Genomic DNA, 21,265 nt, shown 5'->3' with positions numbered 1-21,265 from the left:
AAACTACTTATTAAAGGAGAAAATTTCCAACTGTCTCTCTCCTGTGAATTGTGGCAGCCAAAAAATTCAACCCTAACATAAAGACGTGCCTGAAGGTAGCAATTTTACTATCAGCAACATAATGACTCGTATCACTGCTGTCATCTTTGTTGGGGAAAAGTAAGCCAGGTATTGTGATGATTAGCTTTTTGATACAGACGATCACTTTAAATGAGGATAAACACGTGCATTTTAATAAGGAATGGAAGGAAACAGCCCTGAAATACAAGCAGAAGAACCCACACCTCATGCCAAACCTGCATGCTCCTTGGGGAGAACTGTGGGAGCATGAGGTAAGAGGCTGCTGCTGCTGTCAAAGGATTAAAAATCAGCAGAACTTGACCTTTAATGCTGAAATTTTAAAGCAACGACTTGGCTTCTCATGCTTCCATTCCCTAATGTAACCATAATCAGATTTGTGGCTGAGATCAGAAAACTGTTTGCAAAGAGCAATTTACATGCAGCCTTCAACAAGCCCGTGTGACACAATACAAAGGACATGAACACAGGCTTTTGCAAGTCCTGACTGAGCAAGTTCGAAGCTGAGATGCATATTAAGGTCACAGAACAAGGTCTTGGCTGCAGGTGACAGCAGCAGTACATCATGCTGCTGAATGCTTGTAAGGAAAAACAGCACCAGAGTTAGCGAGTGCTTGGCTGGGAAGCTCTTGTATGAAAACTCACACCAGACAGCACACCTGCTCACAAAGCTGCCAAAATATCCAGCCCTTAAAACAGACAACAGGGAGATCAAGCCTAAAAAGCTGTCCCCCCACGGCTATGTTAATGGGATATGGGAAAAGCTAAGAGCACGCTGGAGTAAACTCTTTATAAATGCCGTATGAGTGCAAAAACACCTAACCCTGGAGTTTATCCTGCTCTGTGCAAGGCTGTTAGTGACCAAAGGGAGCAGCAAAACCTCCAGTGAGGCAAAGAGAATCGAAACACAGCCCCAAATCATTCATCACTGCAAACACATGGAAGCTGAACTCACTTGGGACACATTTTAATTTACCGTTCTCTAATTATGAACAAATGCGTCTTTATCTGGTGTTTATCCCAGAACAACAAACAGAAGCAGAATGACACATCTCTGCCAAAGAGACATCAGCAGTGCATATCTACTTGAGACCAGCCACTGGAGGAGGTTCCAAACAAGCAAGGACACTTCTGAAAGCCAGGGGCTGACATCATCCATGTACCAGCAGGAGAGTTTTCCTTATGTGCTGCTGCGTGGACTCTCAGGAGATGCCTGAATAAATCATCTTCATTTACTTATTCCTTTATGCAACTTATTTATTAAACCAGATGCTGAAAAGAAAGAATAAGGAACCTCAACCTGGTGCAAGAAAGGACTGCCTGAATTCACCAATACAGACCACAGCTGTCACTCTGCTCTTGTGTTATAGTTAACCAACTTTAAACACACAGTACTGGCAAGGCATCAGAGAAGGGAAAGAGCTTTAGTGGAAAGGTATGGGAGCAGATCCCAAAAGCAGCTCTTCAAAAGATGACCCGAAGTTCCTGTTCTGAACTGGAGATCATGTTTTCCTGTTCACACTGGGCAGAAGGGCAGAACAACATCACTAGAGCCCACATTGCATCTCGAAGCCCTCAGAGGGAAGGGAAAGTGGTACTTCATATTTCTATAAAACAATTAGTATTGACAGAACAGACTATAATACAGCACTCAGCCCAGAAGAGTAATTAACTATGGCTGTAGCTTGCTTACTGGATGCAGATAGGAGGCCAGGAGGAGGCAATTAGGGAGCAAAGAAGCATGCCAGGCACAGGGATCTGCTGCGACTGACTATTGACCCACAAGCTCTGTGTGAAGAGAGCATCAGCAGTCAAAAAACACCCTACATGAGCCATGTAAGGGAGTGCCTGGGAAACAAGCTGAAAACATCCTACACCTTTGTAACACACATTTGTAATAGCCCCCTAAGTCTGTTCCCCCGAGGAGGCATTAATAAAATCAGTGGGGAAGACGATCCCTGTCCTATAGGGACACGAGGAGATATCCCTGTCAGAAGGGTGAGGGAGGAAGATTTCACAAGGACACAGAGTTCTCCTGGAACTGCAATGACGAAGGATAGCAAAGGAAGCCAGGAGACATCAGGCCTCGCTGGACCAGAACAAGTACCAGAATGACTCAGTCATTCTTTCTGGGCAGACCAGACTCTCACAGCACAGTTAATGATTATCTGGGAAACGGAGCTGAATTCGAAGGCAACACCAGTGTCTTGAAACATGCTCTGAGCAGGGTGGGTAAGGAGAAGTGATAAAAGTTATTGGGAACTTGCAAGGTGTGGGGAGTGAGACTGCCCTGAGATCAGTGCTGCAGGGAGCTCAGGGCCAGAAATGGGGTTCTGGCAACACAGGGTCTCTCCTCTTGGGCCTGTCTGCTCAGCCTTCAGGGATAGAGCAGAATATGCTCTGCCTGGCTTTAGGGCACTTTCAGGGCATTGGCTTCCCAGCCCCACTGGGAAACACCTGTGGCTACAGATGTGGGAAGGGCCAGGCAATGTTATTTAAAGGATGCATTAAGTCAAATAATCTTATCAGCCCCAGGGAATCACAGCTGAGTTCTGAAGTCGCAGCAGTGAGTGCAGGCAGTGCCACAGAGCTGCTGTCATGCAGATCAGGAAACCATTCAAAAGCAGAGTACTTATTTTTCATTTTTTCTCCTTCCCAAATGCTATTTTTAATCCCAGTACAGTCAGATGAGAAAGCCTTGCTTTCACTGGAATATTCCACATGACACCCCCAATCCCTTGTCTTTTTCCACCCCAAACTTAAGCAGGGAAATCTCTAATTTATGGTTTACTACATTTAGCAAATATGCCAGAATCCCTCACCTCCTCAGTTGTAGGGATGTTTTCATGCAGCATGTCTCCTATAGGAAGGCACAGAGGCTGTGCAGCCCAAGATAAAGGCACCACGACTTGCCTTCTTGGAGCTGGCCAAGTCACAGCAGCAATGCTGGACCCCAGTAATGACTTTCTACATCATTGGTCCCCCTCCCCCTTTTTTCAGCATCCCATTCTGCCTGGATCAGTCCTACTGCAGCAACTCCTCTGACCCGACGTGGGCAGCACATCAGAACACAAGCAGCCTGCAGGATATGGTGCTCAGCCCCACGCTGCCTTACTCCCACACAAACACTGCTCCTCGTGCAGGTGAGATGGGAGAACTGCTGCTGTGCCGTAACTCTGAAGTATTCTGCATGTGGGCACAATGCTACTCCCATCACTGAAAGTCTAATTTCAGTGCAAGTATCTGCATGAATGCACAAGGTAAGAACTAAAAATAGAAGTATCCTATTTTCATGCATCAAGTCAGCAGGTACAGAAACAGCGTAAACAGTGATTCAGCAGCAGCCCGTGTGATGCGGGTTGTTTCTTTGCCTCTGTCTCCCTGTGCTTGCAGCCCTGCCCTCCCTCCCATCCCCCTTACAGAGGGTGGTCAGAGTGCCTGAGAATCCCCCAGGCAAGGTCTGACCTCCAAGGCACACGGACATTTATAGAGCTGCTCTATTTCCATCATTTATTCTAGTGCCGAGTACATCTGAAACCATAATTAAGTGTTCTGCTGTGAAAATAGCTACATAATTCACATTTTGCTATTTTTTTTCCCCCCATTCAACTTACGAGCCTTGTATCTACAAACCTGAGTCATCCAACCCGGGGAAAAAAAGGAGGCTTGATGTATAACCACAGCGTATGGTTGCCATCTCTGGTGCAAAGTAGTGCTGTGAGTCCATAAACACCACTGACAAATTGCATAGGATGACACCAAGGACATTTTTCAAGTCCTGTGAGATTTGCTACACAAACAGCTACGACCTTGTACACACGATTTCAACAGAGAAAAGTCTGCTTTTTTTTCCTGGTTCACACCCTCTACTTTTTCATTAAAGTTTGCTGAGAAGCCAGAAAAAGATGCATGAAAAGCAGAGAGACTGGAGAGCAGAAATAGCATCTTCCATTCACCTCATGTTTTCTAAAACTCCAACTTTAGCTCTTTGAGCAGAGGGTATGAAAATATTTCCCAGCCTTCTCACCACGCCAGCTCTTCAGTTCAAACTTCCGAAGCCAAAGGGAAGAAAAGCCTCCCAAGCACATACCCACTCTGCTCCAAGTGCCTGCATGAGCAATTCCTCCCTCCATCCCCCACAGTCTCAAGGCTAGCAGTCCCCTTTCTGATTCAGCAAGCTGCACTCCAGCTCTAGGCTCTGCCTCCCAAAGGCACCAGGGCCATAGGAAACCCCTTGGACCTGCTATTTAGTGATGCTCAGAAGCCTCTGGCTGTGCCCTGCTCCATACAGCACAGTGCACTGGCCCCTACTTCACCCTGCCCAGGGCACCCATGGGGTGGGAGCACTGATGGTACACAGCATCCTCAGCAGCCTGCCCATCACCCAGAGGCCCATGGAGCAGGGATAGAGGGCAGACCTTCTTGCTTAGCATCCCTGCATCACAGCGAGGCAGCGCACACCACAGGCCAGCTCAGGGCTAAGACACCCAAAAATACAAATAATCATCAAGCCATTAAAATCATGAGAGCTGTCACTGCAGCTGCAACTTTCTGAGTCATTTTTCTATTGTTTGAAGGGGAATAGCCCTTGGAGGAAATGAGTTCTACATGCGGACAGCAAGCATCTGAACAAGTGACAAAAATATCATGGGAGGATTTTCCTGTACAGCTTTACTTGCCAACACACATTTTCTAGCAAGCATAATTGACTGGGGATAACTAAAGCACACAAGGATTTCAACTTTATCTCAGAATGGATTAAAGTTCTTCCTAGTCTCACCTTGATGTGCACTGAAGTCTGAATGATTTGCATTTTCACGTCTAATTGAAATGTGTGTTGCTGTCTGACAGGCCCTAATCTCCTCCAAAACATGCTCGTGTGCCTCCCTTCCCAAAGCAAACACTTATCAGAAGTTTCACCTTGAATATAGGTCACAGCATTGCAAGGCAAGTAATCAGAGCTGAAAACAAAAGAAAAAAAGAAAAAAGAGATTCTAGGTAGAAATATATATATATTTCCAAAAGGCACACCTGTTCTCTTGAACCACAGCAAGGAAAGATGACCATTAACACAAAGGGTCTGTGGCAAAAGAAACAATTGGTTAAGGAAGAAAAATATCACCTGACGTTATCTTTCATCATTAAGTTTTCATGGAAAAAACGCTGTGATTGGCTTAGTCTGAATATACACAAAATGTAAAGAAACCATCTGACATCGCTGAGGCATAACAGCACAAGATAAATGGAGATGATTTGCCACACTACTGGAGCAGCTGTAACTCCCTCCCAGACCTGCAGTAATAAAATGAAAGGACACAGAAATAGCAAGCCATCTGCTTCTGGCTGGCCACTGAATCTTGTGCTTTCAGCGGACAGAATGGAACTGGGGGCCTTGCTCTTCTGCTCGCATGGGTTTAAGCAGCTGAGCTGCTCTACCAGTTTGACAGCCCCTCTGTGGCTGGTCTCACATGGGCTGTCCCGCAGGCGCTGAGCCACAGGACAAACATCTGGAGGCCGGGATGGGGGTGCAGCTCACGCCAAGAGCCCAAAACAAGGACAGCCAGCACGTGTATCCACACACAGAGAAGCACAGCCCCATCATGCAGCCTCCTAGCACTGCAAAGCCAGGAGAGAGCAGCAGCCAGGACCTGCCCTTCACACCTCGCTGCCATCTCACCTTCCATCTCAGCACGGCTCATGCAGGCAGGTCTACATGACACCCCACGTGTGTAAATTAAACATCGGCTCTTTTTATCAGCAAGTGTGTACAAGTTGTAAGCATGAATTATGCAAGGCTATTAACTGCCTTATTATAAGAGGGAGCAGCTGTGCAGGCTGCGGGGAGGACACACACATAGTTGCAGAAGGGGCAGCACATGGATGTTCAGCGCCTGAACTGCAGCAATGGGTCGGGTCCTGGTGCTCTCTCACATCCTGCCCTAAACAATTAATGCAGCACCCCGTGAGCCCACAGCACTTGACACAGGAGGAAAATAAAACCATTGATGGCAGACCAAGAAACAGCACCTTGCTGAGCAGCTCAGCCCAGGGAAGCACCACACAGTTTGAGCCACCATACTGATGAGCTGCAGAGGGCCACAGGCTGGTAAGCCAAGCAAATCTTTGCAGAGATGACATCATGCTTAATAGGTGTGCTGGGGGCACAACGTACCTATAGGCTGAGAAAGCTTTTGGTACAATTTCACATGAAATATTAATCTCTCTAGTCAATAGGAATGCTATTAGGATGGAGTGGCTGGTCTGTACCCAGCTGGGAACAAAGTAGGTGCCTATAGGGGAGGCACAGATTGGTATTAAGGCCAGGTTTATTTATTGTATATATCACGGAGCAAGCATCAAACACAACAATTACGTTTACTGATGATTCAGAGTCGTGTGGGCTCCTCAATACACAAGAGGAGGTCAACAAAGTCCTGGACAACTGTGAGCAAGCAAGCACCTCGGGGGATAATTAAATTAATTCAAGCTATGGAAATGCCACACAACAAGGCTAAATCATAGAGCAAATAACATTAGAAAGGACTTTGAACTCTGAGACAACATGAGACAAATCCAGGCTGCTGCTGGCTCCCAGTTACAGATGCAGTGTGCCAGGTGCTGTACAAGCACAAGGCCCACATCTATCTTGGCCATCAGAGGGAAAGTCACTAATAGAGAAACCACAGTGACAGTAGTTGTGTGTTCCCAGCCCAACACTCATGGCGCTGGAGAGGCCACATTGCACTGGGACAGCTCATGATGCAGCAGCCCTGTGTATGTGTGGGTGCAAAGCTCCCAGGAGAGCACAGCTGATTCCCAGCACCTGCGCCACCAACAAACCAGCACCATAGGGACAGGGCTGATATCATCACAACATGGTACCCTGCAGCACTAAAAGTGGTTTGGAGGAACATAATTTCCCACCATAGCTCAAAAAGAACAGGCAGCTTGCATCACTTACTTGCCACTAATTGCCAGAGCTGCACTGAGGAGCCCTGCCTGATGCAAGGCAGCTCCCATAGCACACGCCAGCACATCTTATCCAAGCTAACCTACCCAACAAAGGAGCCCATTGCAGGGTACAGCCCCAACACTGCTATAGCAAGACCATGGAACATCTAGAGCAGCAACTTGAGACAGGACACAGGAGAACAAGTGAGAAGTGGCAGTCACACAAGGCCCTGAAGGCGAGGAGAAGATGCTATATTTGATGAGGTTGAGGAAGGGAGCCAAAGGAGGAATAAATAGAGCTAATGAGAAAACAAGGCATGAGCATTCAAAAACCTTTAACACACTGCTAAACAGCAATAAAAAGGCAATTAGAATTCCAAGATGCATGGAGGGTAATTGCATGCATTGTAAATAGGGGATGGGAACACTGTCCCACGCAGCAGGATCCGATTTACTTTTGGGGTGACTCCTGTACAGACAGGAATATTCTGGTGCGAGACAAAAGCTGACAAAGAAGAGTCTACAGAGAGGAGATTACAGAAAAAATATCTACCACGTATCCCTCTGCATGAAACACACCAAGAATGAGCTTTGCAATGGGAGGCTCCAGAGGTCCAAGCTTAAGGAACTGGAAATAAAAGTCCAGCAACAGAGATACAGAATAACCTGAGAAACTGAGGTGTAAAATGCTATTTTCTCTCTGCTTATTCTCCCCCAGCCCCCCTCAGCCTTCCACACCAGCTCCCACCTGGGAGCCCACACGCTATCTGCACAGCCCTAACTCCAGCTAGGCCTTGGCCACACATCAAAACAACCCCTCACCGCTCCAGCAGCTGCACATCCCCAGCTACCAGCAGCAGATGGGCCCTGCCTGGAGGTCTGGCTGGCAGAGGATGGGCCAGGGACACCCCACACTGCTGAGCCCCTCAGCACAGCTCCAGCTGAAGCAGAGCTCAGTGTCCTTCCTTCATCCTTGCATCGTCACCATGCAGGTAGTGAGGCAGCTGGTTCCTGCTGCGTCACCCCATTAGCTTCCTTCCGAAGCAGCGATGAGTCTGTAATCTCTGATTACAAGGGTGGGAGCAGTCAGCTAAGATGGAAGGTAAAGCTTGAGGCCTTGACAGCTCCGTGTCGGCAATACGCAGAGCTGAACCAGGAAAGGATATTTAGCATCTTAGGGAAATTTCCCTTTGGCTTGATTTTCAGCTTGCATGATTCTCACATCACCCCCCAGTGCCTATACCTCGTCTATCCAGATGCAAGAGCAGCAGACCCTTCCTACTGCAGATGCAATCAGCTGGTGGGACCCTCAGCTGGGAGAGGGGCATGCTTCCAAGCTCAGGTAATGCCAACTAGCATCACCTGGGCCTGGAACATGGTAAATTCCCCAGAGAATCACCCTGCAGGCATAAGCACACCCTGTATGCCTAATCAATTGAAAACATGTCTCACAACTAACAAACTTCTGCACTGACTTACAGAATACACACGCTCCCAGAGCAGTCCAATCCAGCTCAGTGTGCACTCAGGATGCTTGTCCTAGAGCATGACTGAATCGAGGTTTCACTAAGTTAAGCTGCTAACACCTGGGTGTGTGCAGACCACACTGAACAGCCATGGCTGCAGGATTGGAGCAAAGAGTTTGAGAGTCACGACTTGTGTGTTGGGGCAGCGTTCCACCCACTTGTGTGTCAGCTGAATTACACAGCTCATGGTGCACCCCATAGTGATGGGTCACGAGCCAGTGGTGTGTATTTGTTACAGAGATGGAAGTCCAAGCTCCCCATCCTGCTCTGAGACAGGCAGGTTATGAACCATGGTAACTGTGAGCACTGCATGGCTTACCCTAAGCTGAATAAACATTTGGAAGACATTTTGACTCAGGTGTTTAAATTTGAGGAAAGGTCTGACTTGCTTATTAGCCTGAATCACAAGCAGAGTATGGTCACTAAAAGCACTTTTTCAACCAAAAACTGTGCACTCAAAGTGACAGCACTTACAGGCGGTGCTCATAACCATGTCCACCCAACACAGAAGAACAGCCAGGCAAAGCAGAGGCAGCCTCCCAAGCTCTGCTTTCCCTCCCATGTGCTCCACGCTGTCCCAGAGCAGGAAATGAGGCCACCTGCTTTTCTGCCTCCATTCCCAGCAGGGAACAAAACCCACCTGGCAGGGGTCCACCCGCCCCCTTGGGTGACAGGTCCCTTCTCCTGAACTCATTGTTCTAATTAACCTAGATTTTTGGAGACGTACTACAGCAGAGACCACTCTGAGGCTGAAATCCTGGTGCTGCCAAAGCCACTGGCAGAACTGACGTTGACAGCAACTGAGCAACAGCTTTATTGATCATACTGTATCTGTTAAACTCCACATATTAATCACATGTACATAACTAAATGTAAGCATGATGTTAATCCTCTGGATTAAAGTACTGGCAGCAGCTAACAAGGGGTAGCATACATACTTTGCTAGTACCAGCACCGTGATGCCTGGGTTCCTACTGCTAAACTGCACTAAAAATTAATTACTTCTTCAGCTAACAAAAGAATTACATATGGAAATGACTTGTAGACCACTTCCCACTTAGGTGAGCGGAGCACGAGTGACTCATAACTCATCAGAAGGAATTACAAACTGTGCAGAAGGCAACGAGCTTCAGGGAGAGTAGAGCGTCTAGACTATGCAGAGCAAGGCTGTAAATTAGACTCTCTGCAAACGATGGGCTTTTAGCCGGGGTTGCATGATCAGATGAGTCCTCCCCACTCATAACATCTCTGGCCTGAGAGGTGCCACCCATGATAATTGAATCATTGGTCCAGATCAGGAGCTGCAAAGTTTTACAACAGCCAAAGAACAAGCTTCCAGACTATTTAATTACCTGCTTCCCGATTCAATCAGCTGCAAGCATATAAATAGCCAAACTATGGCAAATATTTAATATCGGCTGGAATTAAATTAAGATAAGGCACTGGCAAAATAAATGATAGGCGTTTTAACTGAAAATCATCATTTTCTGTGGATTACAGACAATTTGTTGAGCACAACACTCGTCTTCTGTTCTCTGTGCTGCTAAGGAGCAAGGAAAGAACAGACAGAAAGCAAGAACCATCTGCTTTCCTCTCCTGGCTGCAGAGCTGCAAACCCCACATCTCTGAGGGCTCCTTGGGTCCAGCAGAGCAGCACCTGACCACACAACCCCAATTTCCCCTACAAATCCCACCACCACCACCTGAGTCACAGCAGTCCCAGGATGACATGTCAGAGGTTTGTAGATAAGAACTTGTGCAAAAATAGGATGAGAGCAACAACTCGACCCAGGAGAATAAAGAAACCACAACTATTTAGAAGGCTGTGTTAGATTTACCACGTTCCTAACTGTTGCAGCACCTACATGCATGCCAAAATGGCAGAAAGGCTATACTTTAAGATGCAATGCCACAGGTTTAAGAGAGTTTGATCCCACACACCTGCTCTGCACTGAGCACAGTGCTTAAATTGATCACTTTAAGCTTAAGCTCTTTGCTGAGTTTTGCTGGTACACCCGACACCACCTGCAGGCTCTCACAAGGACCCAAATGAGCTCCAGTGACATGCAGCAGAACTGCTATTTCCATCCTACAACAAAACCAATTGCCCTCTCTTCCATCACTAATATGGAAGTTACAAAGTGGACTCAGCAGCACCGGGCAGCTCAGCAGGACGCAGCAATCTGTGATTTGCGGTGCTATTGGATATGCAGCAACACACAAAGTTCTCATTATGAAGACTAAACCCATCAGAACCTCCCCAGCAAAATTCCATGCCCAAAGAGGAACGAGTCACAAACATGTCACCCTGGGGCCTCCTGCAGCTGGGAAAGGAGGGATGGGGTTTTGGCAGTGATCTGAGAAGAAAACAGCAATCACATGGAGCCCATACGGAGCTCGGGCAGTGCTCTGAACTACTTCAGCAGGAGTCAGGCTTAGGAACATGGACAAGGATTTACTCCCAGGAACCTCTGTGACAGCTGAATATGGGAACATACAGGAGAAAAAACCCAGAGTGAAATCACCTTTAAAAGGTTGAATTCAGTTTGACACGTGTTGTCAAGTTAAATTTAGCTTCCCAAACTCCATTTAAGGACCAAGTTTGTGTGGAGATGCTAAACCCCTGCGAGATGCCTATTTGAGCCGTGTTTATAGAGAAGCCAGGCATATTTCCCATATATCACACAGAACAGATGATTTTCTCCCCAGGTCCCACACACCTTCCCTATTCCTTTGAGTCCTGCTGCCAGGTCATTGATTTTTCCATTTCTTTGTTCCACCTGCACGTCCCTCCTGCCTCCCACCCCTGCCTTTCCCTTCACAGCACAGCACTGACCACACAGCTGTGTCTCGTCCTCCTTCCCAACCTCACATCCCCACACCAACAGATGCTGCTCTTGGAAATACTCCTTTCTGTCCTCAGTTCACTTTCACGTGAGGAACAGCTACTCTGTTTGCTCACGTTCCTCCAAGACAAGGAATAACATAAACTCCATTATTCTCCTAACACGAAGTTAGTTAGGAAACAAAAAATCAAGACGACTTTGAAAACCCGCTACTTGCTGGGGAAAAGAAAGAGTTGCGAGCAAAAAACCTGTATCAAAAACTCTCTAAACCTTGTCTTATCTTCAGCCACAAGCTTCACGCTCACAAAGCAGATCACCAACCTTCCAGCAAGCACCAGATTGTCCTATACTGCCTTTACGTGCAGAACGGATACACTTCCCTACCTCCGTATGTTGCAATGACTAATAATAGTCCTCTGGTGTAGCAGAGCTGAATGAATGTCATTCCCATCGATACATCCAGGAGTCTCCCTGAGTATAAAGGTCATTTGTGGAGGCAGGATGCTACCAAGGCTACAAAGGCCATCTATGAAACTCAGCTATAACCAGGAATAAACAACAGCCGTCCATCAGCTGTGCCCCACCATGAAAGAGTGTGGGCTGTGTTTGCTGGGATCTGTCTGCATCCCTGTGCTGCAGAAACTTCACATCTACGCTGCTGAGCGCAGCCAGCCCCGTGTCAGCTCCAGTGCCCAGATGAGGGGCACCTGGCACAGCTCAGTGCCACCTGACACACGCAGGAAGGACATCGTGGTACTATCAGCTGTTCTATGGCAAAGCTCTGCTGTCACGCTTTGCCAAGGAACGGGGGAGCACACGCTGGGAGAAGTTGGAAGGAGGCTCTGCAACTCCTTAAGTCAACTCCCAGAGAAAGGAACTTTGCAGTAAGATCAAACTTGCAGACTCCTCTTGCAGGATGACAAGGTACAATACCATAAACGCTATTTCTCTCCTTTCAACAACCTCCAGCCGGCCAAAATCCCGGACATCCCCAATTCCCATATTGCATAACCAGGTGCCTGGGCGGCAGCGGAGCCACACACCGGGACGGGGCCCTCATGGGTCAAGGTGCCCCGAGCCGGGACTGCCCTTGGGGCGCCCGGGAGCGGGCAGGGGGCGGCGCGGGGATACGGGGGGCAGGAGGGCAACAGGGGCACGGCACCGCGATGGAGGAGGGGAGGGCAGGGCAGCACGGCGGTACCTTCTGCTGCCGGCGGGCCATGTCGGTGGGCTGCTTGGCGTTGAAGGGGTAGGCGATGCAGCGCATGACGAAGACGTAGAGCTGCAGCTTCCTCTTCCTCTCCTCCTCCTCTCGCTGCAGCCGCTCCAGCTCATCCTTCTCCTTCTCGCTGGCTACAGACGGGCTGGGGCTGGCGGGCCGAGCCGCTCCCCCTGCACGCCCGCCCGGCTGCAGCCCCCCGCTACCGCCACCACCGCCACCGGGGCCGGGGCCGGGACTATCGCCGGGGCGGCTGGGCGAGAGGCGGGCGGCGGCGGGAGCCAGCGGCTCTTTACCGCTCTCCTCCTCCACCAGCTCCTCCGACTCCTCCTCGCTGGACGACGGGTCCAGCATCGCGGCGGTTGAGGCCGGAGCTGGGTTTCGCTCGGCACAACGCGGCTCTACCCGGCTCCGCTCGACACCGCGCCCGAGCGCGCTCCCGCGCCGCCCCGCCCTCGGCTGGCCCCGCCCCTAACGGGGGGCGCTGTCCGTGGTGCTGAAGAGGGAGACAGCGCGCCGGCGGCCCTATTGCGCATGCCCGCTGGGGGCCGGTAGGCGCAGCTGCCGCCATGGTGGTTAATAGGGGATGGGAGGAGGACGAGTTCTGCTCGTCCCCACGGCCTCTCGCTGACACCACGGTGTCGTCGTGGCCATACACCGGCACCACAGTATCTCCACAGCCATATCCTGTAAGCCCGCAAGGCCAGCACACAAGGTCGTGCAGATCGTACACTCACAAATGAAGCTGAAGGTCTTTATCAAGCCTCAGTGCTTCCATGTTTCTATGATTGGGTTGGAAGACCTTGCAGAGCAAGTTACACCCTCCTACATCAGACTTCCCAAGGCCCCATCCAACCTTAGTCACTAATTAGCACCAAGGGACGTGGTTAATGGGCATGGTGAGGGGTCTTTTCCCCTTTTCCCGAGGTCTTTTCCAACCCTTATTATTCTATATTTGATGAGCTAGACAGATTTCCAGGAGCAGCTTTTGGGGATGAATCAGTGAAAATGCTGTGTGTGTTTGATACTTTAATTTTTGGTGCTTTCCAGATCTGATTGAGGCTTTGTTTGCTTCCACATGCGTCTTTGTGGTGGGTGGCTGCTTTCAAAGTTTATTTCTTTTTCTGCTTAATTAGTGGTGCTTCCACTGGAAACGTCAAAACAGCCACCACCTGTTACACATGTTGGTAAATGGCTGTCACTTCTCAAAGGAGGCAAACGCTGATTCCTGGCCATGGGGCATTTTGCCTGGCCCCTGGGCTCGTATATCACTAATGTGATGACAAGAACATCTCAGAAAGTTCTTTTAATTTTTTAATTATCCTTTTATAAATATATATACACACTATCCATCAAGTAATCTCTTAGTGTTTTGATTCCAGTTGTGCCAACAGAAAAAACAAACAAATACAAAAACAGAAGAAATGACACAGTGTATAATGGTAAATGTAATTCCAAAGCAAGACTTGCTTTGTGATTTTCAAGAAAGAAAAGCTGTTTCTTATACTGGAGAATGAAGACATTTCTTCCCGTGCATGCTCACCCTTGTAGTTTAGGGAGTAAATGTTTGAGAGCTGCATCTCCATGTCTTCCCTGTCTTGGACATTGCAGCAATGAAACTACGATGATCAGTGGAAAACTGGACTATTTTTTTAATGAAAGGTTTTCTTTCAGTGGTGAGTTTTGATCTGGTTCAGTGGCTGGAAGTATTGAGAAGAGATGGAATCACTGGGAATAAAAGCAGCTGGGGGTGACAGAAGCAACTTTTGCTGGTAGGAACATCACAGACATTGCCTATCTTTCTGCAGAGACAGATTGACTCTTCTGACAGATTGTCAGAAATGATTTCTTAAATTAATTGATGCGAAATAGATACACACAATTGCTTCCCTCCGCCCTTCCAAAAATGTTCTTCTTTGGGAGCTTTCAGAATTATATTTATCCTTCAGTGGGTGAGATTTTGCTCGCTGGATAATTTTGAAATTGGATATGCTTGGCAGGGTCTGGCTAGACATCAGGCAAGGATTAGGTAAGGTTCATGGGAGGTTCTGCTGGTCCAGCAAAGCAGGGACACATGCCCCTTACAGCATTTGTCCTGGTTGTTGTATCTGAGCATTCAGCATCAATGTTTTGGGTTTTTTTTTCCCCTGTATAAAGGAAAGAACAAAGTCAGAAAGTCTCAGACCTCTTACTTTCTGTATCCAAATGCCATCAGGCATTGTTGTCCGGAGATCTGTACGTGCCCAGCTCTCCTTGGAACACCTCCCAGTCACAGCTGTTGGCATCCTGCTAAAAGCAGCACTAATGTAGCAGTGCCAGCTGCAGGAGATGTCCCCTCTGACACTTCTGCAGGAGCTAAGGTGGATTTGGGACTTTGGGAGATCCTAATCTGCACCCTGTCTCCAGCTCTATTGCTGCAAGGGTGGCATGAGGAGCATTTCCCTCAAAAGGATCTCTAAGGTCCCCTGTTAAAAATACAAATAGCATGAAAACCCCGAATTTTGCATCAAAAATCATGGCTGAAGCCATGATGATAAAGCGGCCTCACAATAGGCACTGTTGTCTGCATCACATGGGAAGAGAACAGCACGAGTGGAGCCATTGTGGAAATTATGTGTGTGTAACTTCCATTGGAAATATTTCATTGTGGGTAATTGTGTAATTACCCATTATGAGTGGGTTAATGTAAACAAATGAGAGCATTAGCTAAGCCATTTCTGATACTATACTGGCGAGCATTTCTGTTTGCCCAGGATATGGTTTGGGTTAAAAGGATGCAGAATGTTGGGTTGTTTGCTTTCAAGATACAACAGAGCTGCAAAAACCATGGGCCTTTCTGGCCTCTAATTTCACAGCAGGCTCCAGATCTGCCTCTGTCTATTTGTTCCCAGCATCATGAATTAATTGCTTCTTCTACACTTTCCAGAACAATTACTTAATGATTTCCAGCGTGCCTACATTTCCATCTCTCTTGCATCTTCCAGTAAGAGGAAATGCACCCTGTGTGGAAATGTCTGAACTCTGTGCCTGCTCCTGATTACAGGATGAACAGGGAGCAGCACAAGCGAATGCACCCAGAAGTACCTGCATCATCCCAGGAGGAAATAACACTGCACACCTCTCCTGGCTGGAGCCTGGAGATATCAAGTGGCCTCCGATATTGGAAGCAGCACAGGCTTAAGGATATTTAAAGTATTTATTTCCATTTTATACAGCGTAAAATGGCAAAGCCTGGTGATACCAGAAGAAATCACTGCTGTAGCATTTGTATTCCTCTCCATTTATTCCCATTAGACGGAGGGAATCTGTGTAGGTAAGGATTTGTGGAAAGGAATGTGAAGAAAAGCAGAGCTGAAACTGAGGCCTCAGCATTGCAAAGGCTGTGCCTGTGTACGAGGCACTGCCACATATTGCCTTTGCACTCAGGCTGGCAGGACCAAACTGTGTGGAAGAAACCCTCCAAAAGAGTAAACTTCATTTATAGCTGCCGCTTGGGAGAGCTTAACTGAATGTCTCCCAGTGGGAGGCTCATATTTGCATAAAAAACAAACAGACCTGCTCTCCTTTTATTAATCTCTGGTACAGGGCTAAGCCTGCCTGTTTATGAATGCTGGAAGTAGTTAGCACCTTTGTAAAACATGCATGTGCCAAAGGCAGCAAGTTATGGAGATGGTCTAGAAGAGAAAAGAGAGGAAAGTGCATCCCTTGCGCTGTTTATCACCTCAACTGTAGTCCCCCTTGGGCACATGAACTCCCTTGCTCTGCACGTAACAGTAGGACTGGAAAGCAAGGCATTCTGCTGCTGCTGAGCACACCCAATGGCTGCAGCTCTGCACCTAATGCACTGCTGCCTCCTGCCCAGCCCCAGTATTTCAGACACGTGCCTTATACCTGCAGGATGCCAATCTGAAAGTGCTGCAAGGTGTGAGGGGCCTTGGTGGGGTGCAGGATCAACTGATTTCAAGTGATGAAGACATGGGCACGGTGCTGCACAGTGCCAGCCCCTGAGCAGTCAGACATTGCCTGCAGGCTGCTGCTCATGGCAAGTCCAGGAGTCACACATCTGTGAGCGTTTGTTCTGGCTGTAGCTCACCATGGCCCCATCCTTTTAGCAGTGTGCCTTCAAAACACGGAATAAATGTTTGCTCAGCTGAGCCTCTCGTTTTGAAATTGCAGGTTTGTGATGCAAGCCTGGATTTTGTATAGTAGCAGGTGACATGGAAGGGAAAGCAAAGAGCCAAAAGCGGTGGCAAAAAGTCTGCCTAAATACAGAAGGATCTCCCAGTTGATTCCAATGGGAAATTTCAGCAGCAACTGAAGGAGTCGCTGAGGGCCAGCCTTACTTATGCTGTGCTACAGGTAGTAAATGAGGACTTTGTTTACTATTTCTTCCTGAGGACTTGCTGCTGTGTCCTTGGATGCTCACAGTGAGGACCTGGATGATGTGCTCCTTGCAGCTGGGTAGGTTACAGAGCAGTGTGAGCAGGAGGTTTCATCAGCACGTCCTTGGTTCAGGCATAAATAGAGTCTGGTCTGCAGCTACAGAATGCCACAGTGAAATGTTGCTGCTTTGGTGCTAATGCTAATTTACAGGAGGGAAAGAGAAATCCTGGTATGACTGAGGCTCCGGTTGTTTCACGGTTTCCTAAAATAGAAGAGAAAACAATCCCCGTTTCTTGGTAACAGTGTTATATAGATTACTGCGCCTCCTAAACAGAAGGGCTTAAAACGGTGTGCTCTTTTCACCCCTTCATGCACACTCAGCTAATATTTACACTGGGCTGCTGGCTGCCGCAGGAGCAGGTGAGGGCAGGGAGGATGCTGGTCTTGTTCAAGCCCTCAACACAGTGACATGGGATGGGGAAGGAAGCACATCAGACTGGCTGTGGCAGTGGCATGCCTGGCTCTTGCACTGGCCCCAGCTGCATCTCAGCATTCCTCATGCTGTTGCATTCTCTCAGCCCCTCCCTGCCCTGTGCATGGATCATTACGGCGAAGGGCTCCCTGACTTACAACACAAGCTGTGTATTTTGCTTGTCTTTTGCAAGTTGCTATCTCAAAGAGTAGCCTCCCAACTCCTTCTCGATGAAGCAGGATACAACTACTTCACTGCAGACTTGTGCTGATAGTGAACCTTGTGGACAGCACTCATGGCTTTGGTAGCCAGGGAGTTGCTGCTACAAGACACCTGTCCTCTTTGCAAGGCTTCTGGCCTAGCTAGTGCAGAACACCCTTAGTATGTTGCAGCATCTCTGCAGCCTAAAAGCTCTTGAGTGACTTCATAAATTGTCCTTACAAAGCCTCTGGATGTGAGGGCAGGCAGCAGCAGCAGGGATTAGCAAATCCATTTCCTCAGATCACAAGGCAGGTGAGTTATCTGCATCCTCCTTCGTGCATCTGCCTGCTGGGGAGGAGAGTGGTGTGTCCCACACCGTGCTGCCAGGAAACTGGGGCTTGCAATGAGGTCACCTCCTAATCTATTTATGGGTCATGTGTTTGAAGATGCTTTGGGAAAGCGTGCCAGCCTCTCAAAATGTCTCCTGAGACGCTGTTTGCTTGTGTTTCTCCTCCCAGAAACCTTCCCCTCTGAGGATGCTGTGTGCTGCTCTCCAGACCTGAGAAGCACCTGCAAGGAAATGAGTGCTCCTGCTGCAGCCAGCACCAGGGAGAGAAGGGATAAAGGGCGATGAGAGGCACATCAGGGCAGAGGAGAAGAGGTTGAATTGCATTCTCTGATAGCATGAAGCAGAAGGAGGTAGAGATGTGCTGCATGTCCTGGCCCTGGCCCTGCTGCTGAGGCTGGGGCAGAACCTGTCCCACTTGGGACACAGCACATCCAGGCACTTGGCCCTGGCACTGACTTGGGTTTTTGCACCCACTTCAGAGATTTATTACACCTGGTGTTAAAATAAGTAACACCAAATTAGCCTCACCCAGCAGGTCCTGAAAGAGGGCAGACTCGACGTCTGTAGCTACTCAGCAAAATCCACCAGTGAGCTGCTTATCTCCACTTTCTTGCCAGACTGACAGCATCACATCCATGACAGGTTCAGCACCAAAATCCTTTCCAAACACCAGTGAACAGATTGTAACAATATTTTGCTGCCCAGTCAGCGCTGGCTCCCAGCTTTTGAGGCATCCGTAATTAAAAATGACTGAGTCTTATTGCAATAGGAGGAACAAGGAGCTCTATTAAATGCACTCTACTCTGCTAGCCCAGAGCCTGGAAATAATTGCAGCTGATCTATTCCAGCATGCATAGGGCTCCTGCAAAACCTGGGGTGGATTGCTGCTGCCATTCAGTGCTTGATTGCAATCCCCAGGGTGGCTGCAAGTCAATGTGTATTTGCTTAGTTTTAACTTTCCTGCAGTAGTTTATCTGCTGGTCTTCACCTTTCAGGAAAGCAACCAGAGAAGGTAGTAACCCATTTGTAGCAATTATGCTCTGGATGACTGATTGCTTCTCTGAATGCACATCCTCCCACCGTTAAGGAAATAACTCATCATTTCTGATAGGCTTTGGGGTGTTTTTATTCTGGAAGGGCTGATTTTACTGGTTTGCTGTGTATTACTGAGAACTTCCAGCTGAAGCTTTTTTTCTCCCCCAGTAATTATGAGCCCTTGAATCTCACTTTGCACGAGTCACTTCCTCAGGTTTACAGAACTGACGAGATGGAGCTCCTATGGGGGCACGGATCTCACTTCTCATTAAACAGCACAATCGTAATGAATGCCTCAGAGTCACCACTTTTAAATAAACGCATTATCAGTGCCTGCAAAATCTATGTGAATTAATATGTAACATCAGTAAGTAGGACGCTCGAGCTGTATTTTAGGCACGCAATAAATATTTAATGATTTCTGTTCCAAATTTAGTGTGAAAGTGATTTAAATGCACAGCATGCTCCCTGCTTACATATCAACAATTCGACAACAAATACCAGCCGGCTGCTCTCGTGCTTCCTGGAGATACCACTCCCGTGCTGCAGAGCATCCACGCTGGTGGCACGGCTGTGGCTCACAGCGCTTGGAAAGTTATCTGCTATTAATTCAGCAAAGGACCGGCTCAGACTTGGCAGGCAGACCGGATGCTGCTCATAAGGACTTTGCTGTTGCCATCAGATGAGTTGCAAATAACATCCAGCTCCATCCAGGAGCTCGGCTGGTGCTGGCAAGAGCAAAAGAGAATGTAGAGCAAAAGAGGTTTTAGCTTTTCCAACTGAAAGTTCACACATCTTGAAAGAGGTGGTGACTCCTTCCTATTTCCAAAATGTTAGTGAGCATCTCGACCCACCAGGCCATACTGTGAGAGTGCTCAGATCCTCTCTGGTGCTGTTCAGGAACTGGGGGATTTGGTTGAGTTTTCACAGAGAAATTCCTCTTTGCCAGCTCTAAAAGGGTGTTTTTCAGTTATTCACACCTCACTCCTCCCACCGTGGGCTTCCCAGGCAGAAGGAAGCAGAAGGCTTTGTCTTATTAAATATCCCTTTGCAGCCACCCGCGCCCAGAGCTGGGGATGTGCCTGCCAGGATGAGATGCAGCTGCTCCAGGCTCATTGGCAGATGCAGCCCAAAGCAGCACAGAGCCCTGATAACATCAGAGACTGATAGAGCTGCTGAAGTCTGCATAGAGCAAGAGAATATTGTGTGCAGGTCTGTGCTGCAAGTGTGCCTGTTGTGCTCATTCTGCACATTTGCAGGCTGGGAAAGAAAAATCTGGATGAATTTGTTTCTTAAAAGCCTATTAACAGAGGGAAATGTTCCTCTTTATGCCACGGAAATCTCCTTTAAGAGGTTGATTTCGCTTTGATTCTCTAATTTACTGACAGGAAAGGTGCTGAGCTGCTTAGATTTCAGCCTTCTAAGTAATTCAGCATCTCTGTGCATGATATCACACAGCAGCAGCAGCAACAGGACTGCAAGTTTTGATGTAGGTTTTTGAAGCACTGACTTGGATCTCCTCCAAGCTTTTGTGCAATGTTAGCATTTCCCGTTACTCCCCAAATACTTCTGTTGTAAGCAGCATCTTTCAGGTGAGATGCAATTTTTTTCTCTCTCCGTAAGTAACTCAGTGCTGGGATGGTGTCAAGCACTGTGCATATACACATCCATATGCACATAAATGAATATCTCTGCATGCCCACCAGATTCCCATCATCTTAATGGGAGTTTCACCCCTCAGGACCTTGTTGCCCTCAACATATCAATCCAACACACTGCTTCAGGACACATCCTAAACTTCAGGAGCAGTTTTGCAGATCCAGGCTTCATTTCTCCAGTAGGATTGTGCCTATCGAGACAGAGCTTGTTTCTTCTGAACAGCAGGTTTCAAAGAGCAGGGCTGTACGACAGCCTGTTTGAACAGGCGTTGCTTTATTGGCCTCTCTGGAATAACCTCTGGCAAGCTGATTTACTGCAGCCATTTTACTGTGTGCAGATTGGAGGGAGCAGGTCTGTGTGCTTCTTCCCCTGGCAGCTGTTTGTGCTGTAGGTGAGGATGAATGGGATGACATGGTCACAGGTGGGCTGGGAGCAAGGTGAAAACATCAGCACTGGGTCTGTAGGGATCTCTGCTCCTTCACAGTCTCTCCGTGTCATCTTACCTGGCTTTTGGGGGGCTGCTGGTGGCAGCAATGGCATAAAGGA

The 21,265-nt window shown here is 48.1% G+C and overlaps 1 protein-coding gene across 27 annotated transcripts in view; it reads right to left on the bottom strand.

Annotated features, from left to right (window-relative positions):
• Positions 1-13,073, bottom strand: part of CADPS (calcium dependent secretion activator) — a 169,058-nt gene extending 155,985 nt beyond the window's left edge. For all 27 annotated transcript variants that reach the window (XR_014934592.1, XR_014934594.1, XR_014934593.1 and 24 more), the window contains exon 1: positions 12,603-13,073. Coding sequence is in view for 24 of the 27 variants with exons in the window: in XM_085516302.1 (XP_085372428.1) it covers positions 12,603-12,974 (372 nt within the window). In the remaining 3 variants the exon portion in view is untranslated. The remainder of the gene's footprint in view (positions 1-12,602) is intronic.
• Positions 13,074-21,265: the final 8,192 nt, after the last annotated feature.

This window comes from Coturnix japonica, chromosome 15 (assembly GCF_054131305.1).
Source record: "Coturnix japonica strain WE chromosome 15, WE-NBRP24, whole genome shotgun sequence".
NCBI lineage: Eukaryota > Metazoa > Chordata > Aves > Galliformes > Phasianidae > Coturnix > Coturnix japonica.
This window is presented reverse-complemented; position numbering and strand designations above follow the sequence as displayed.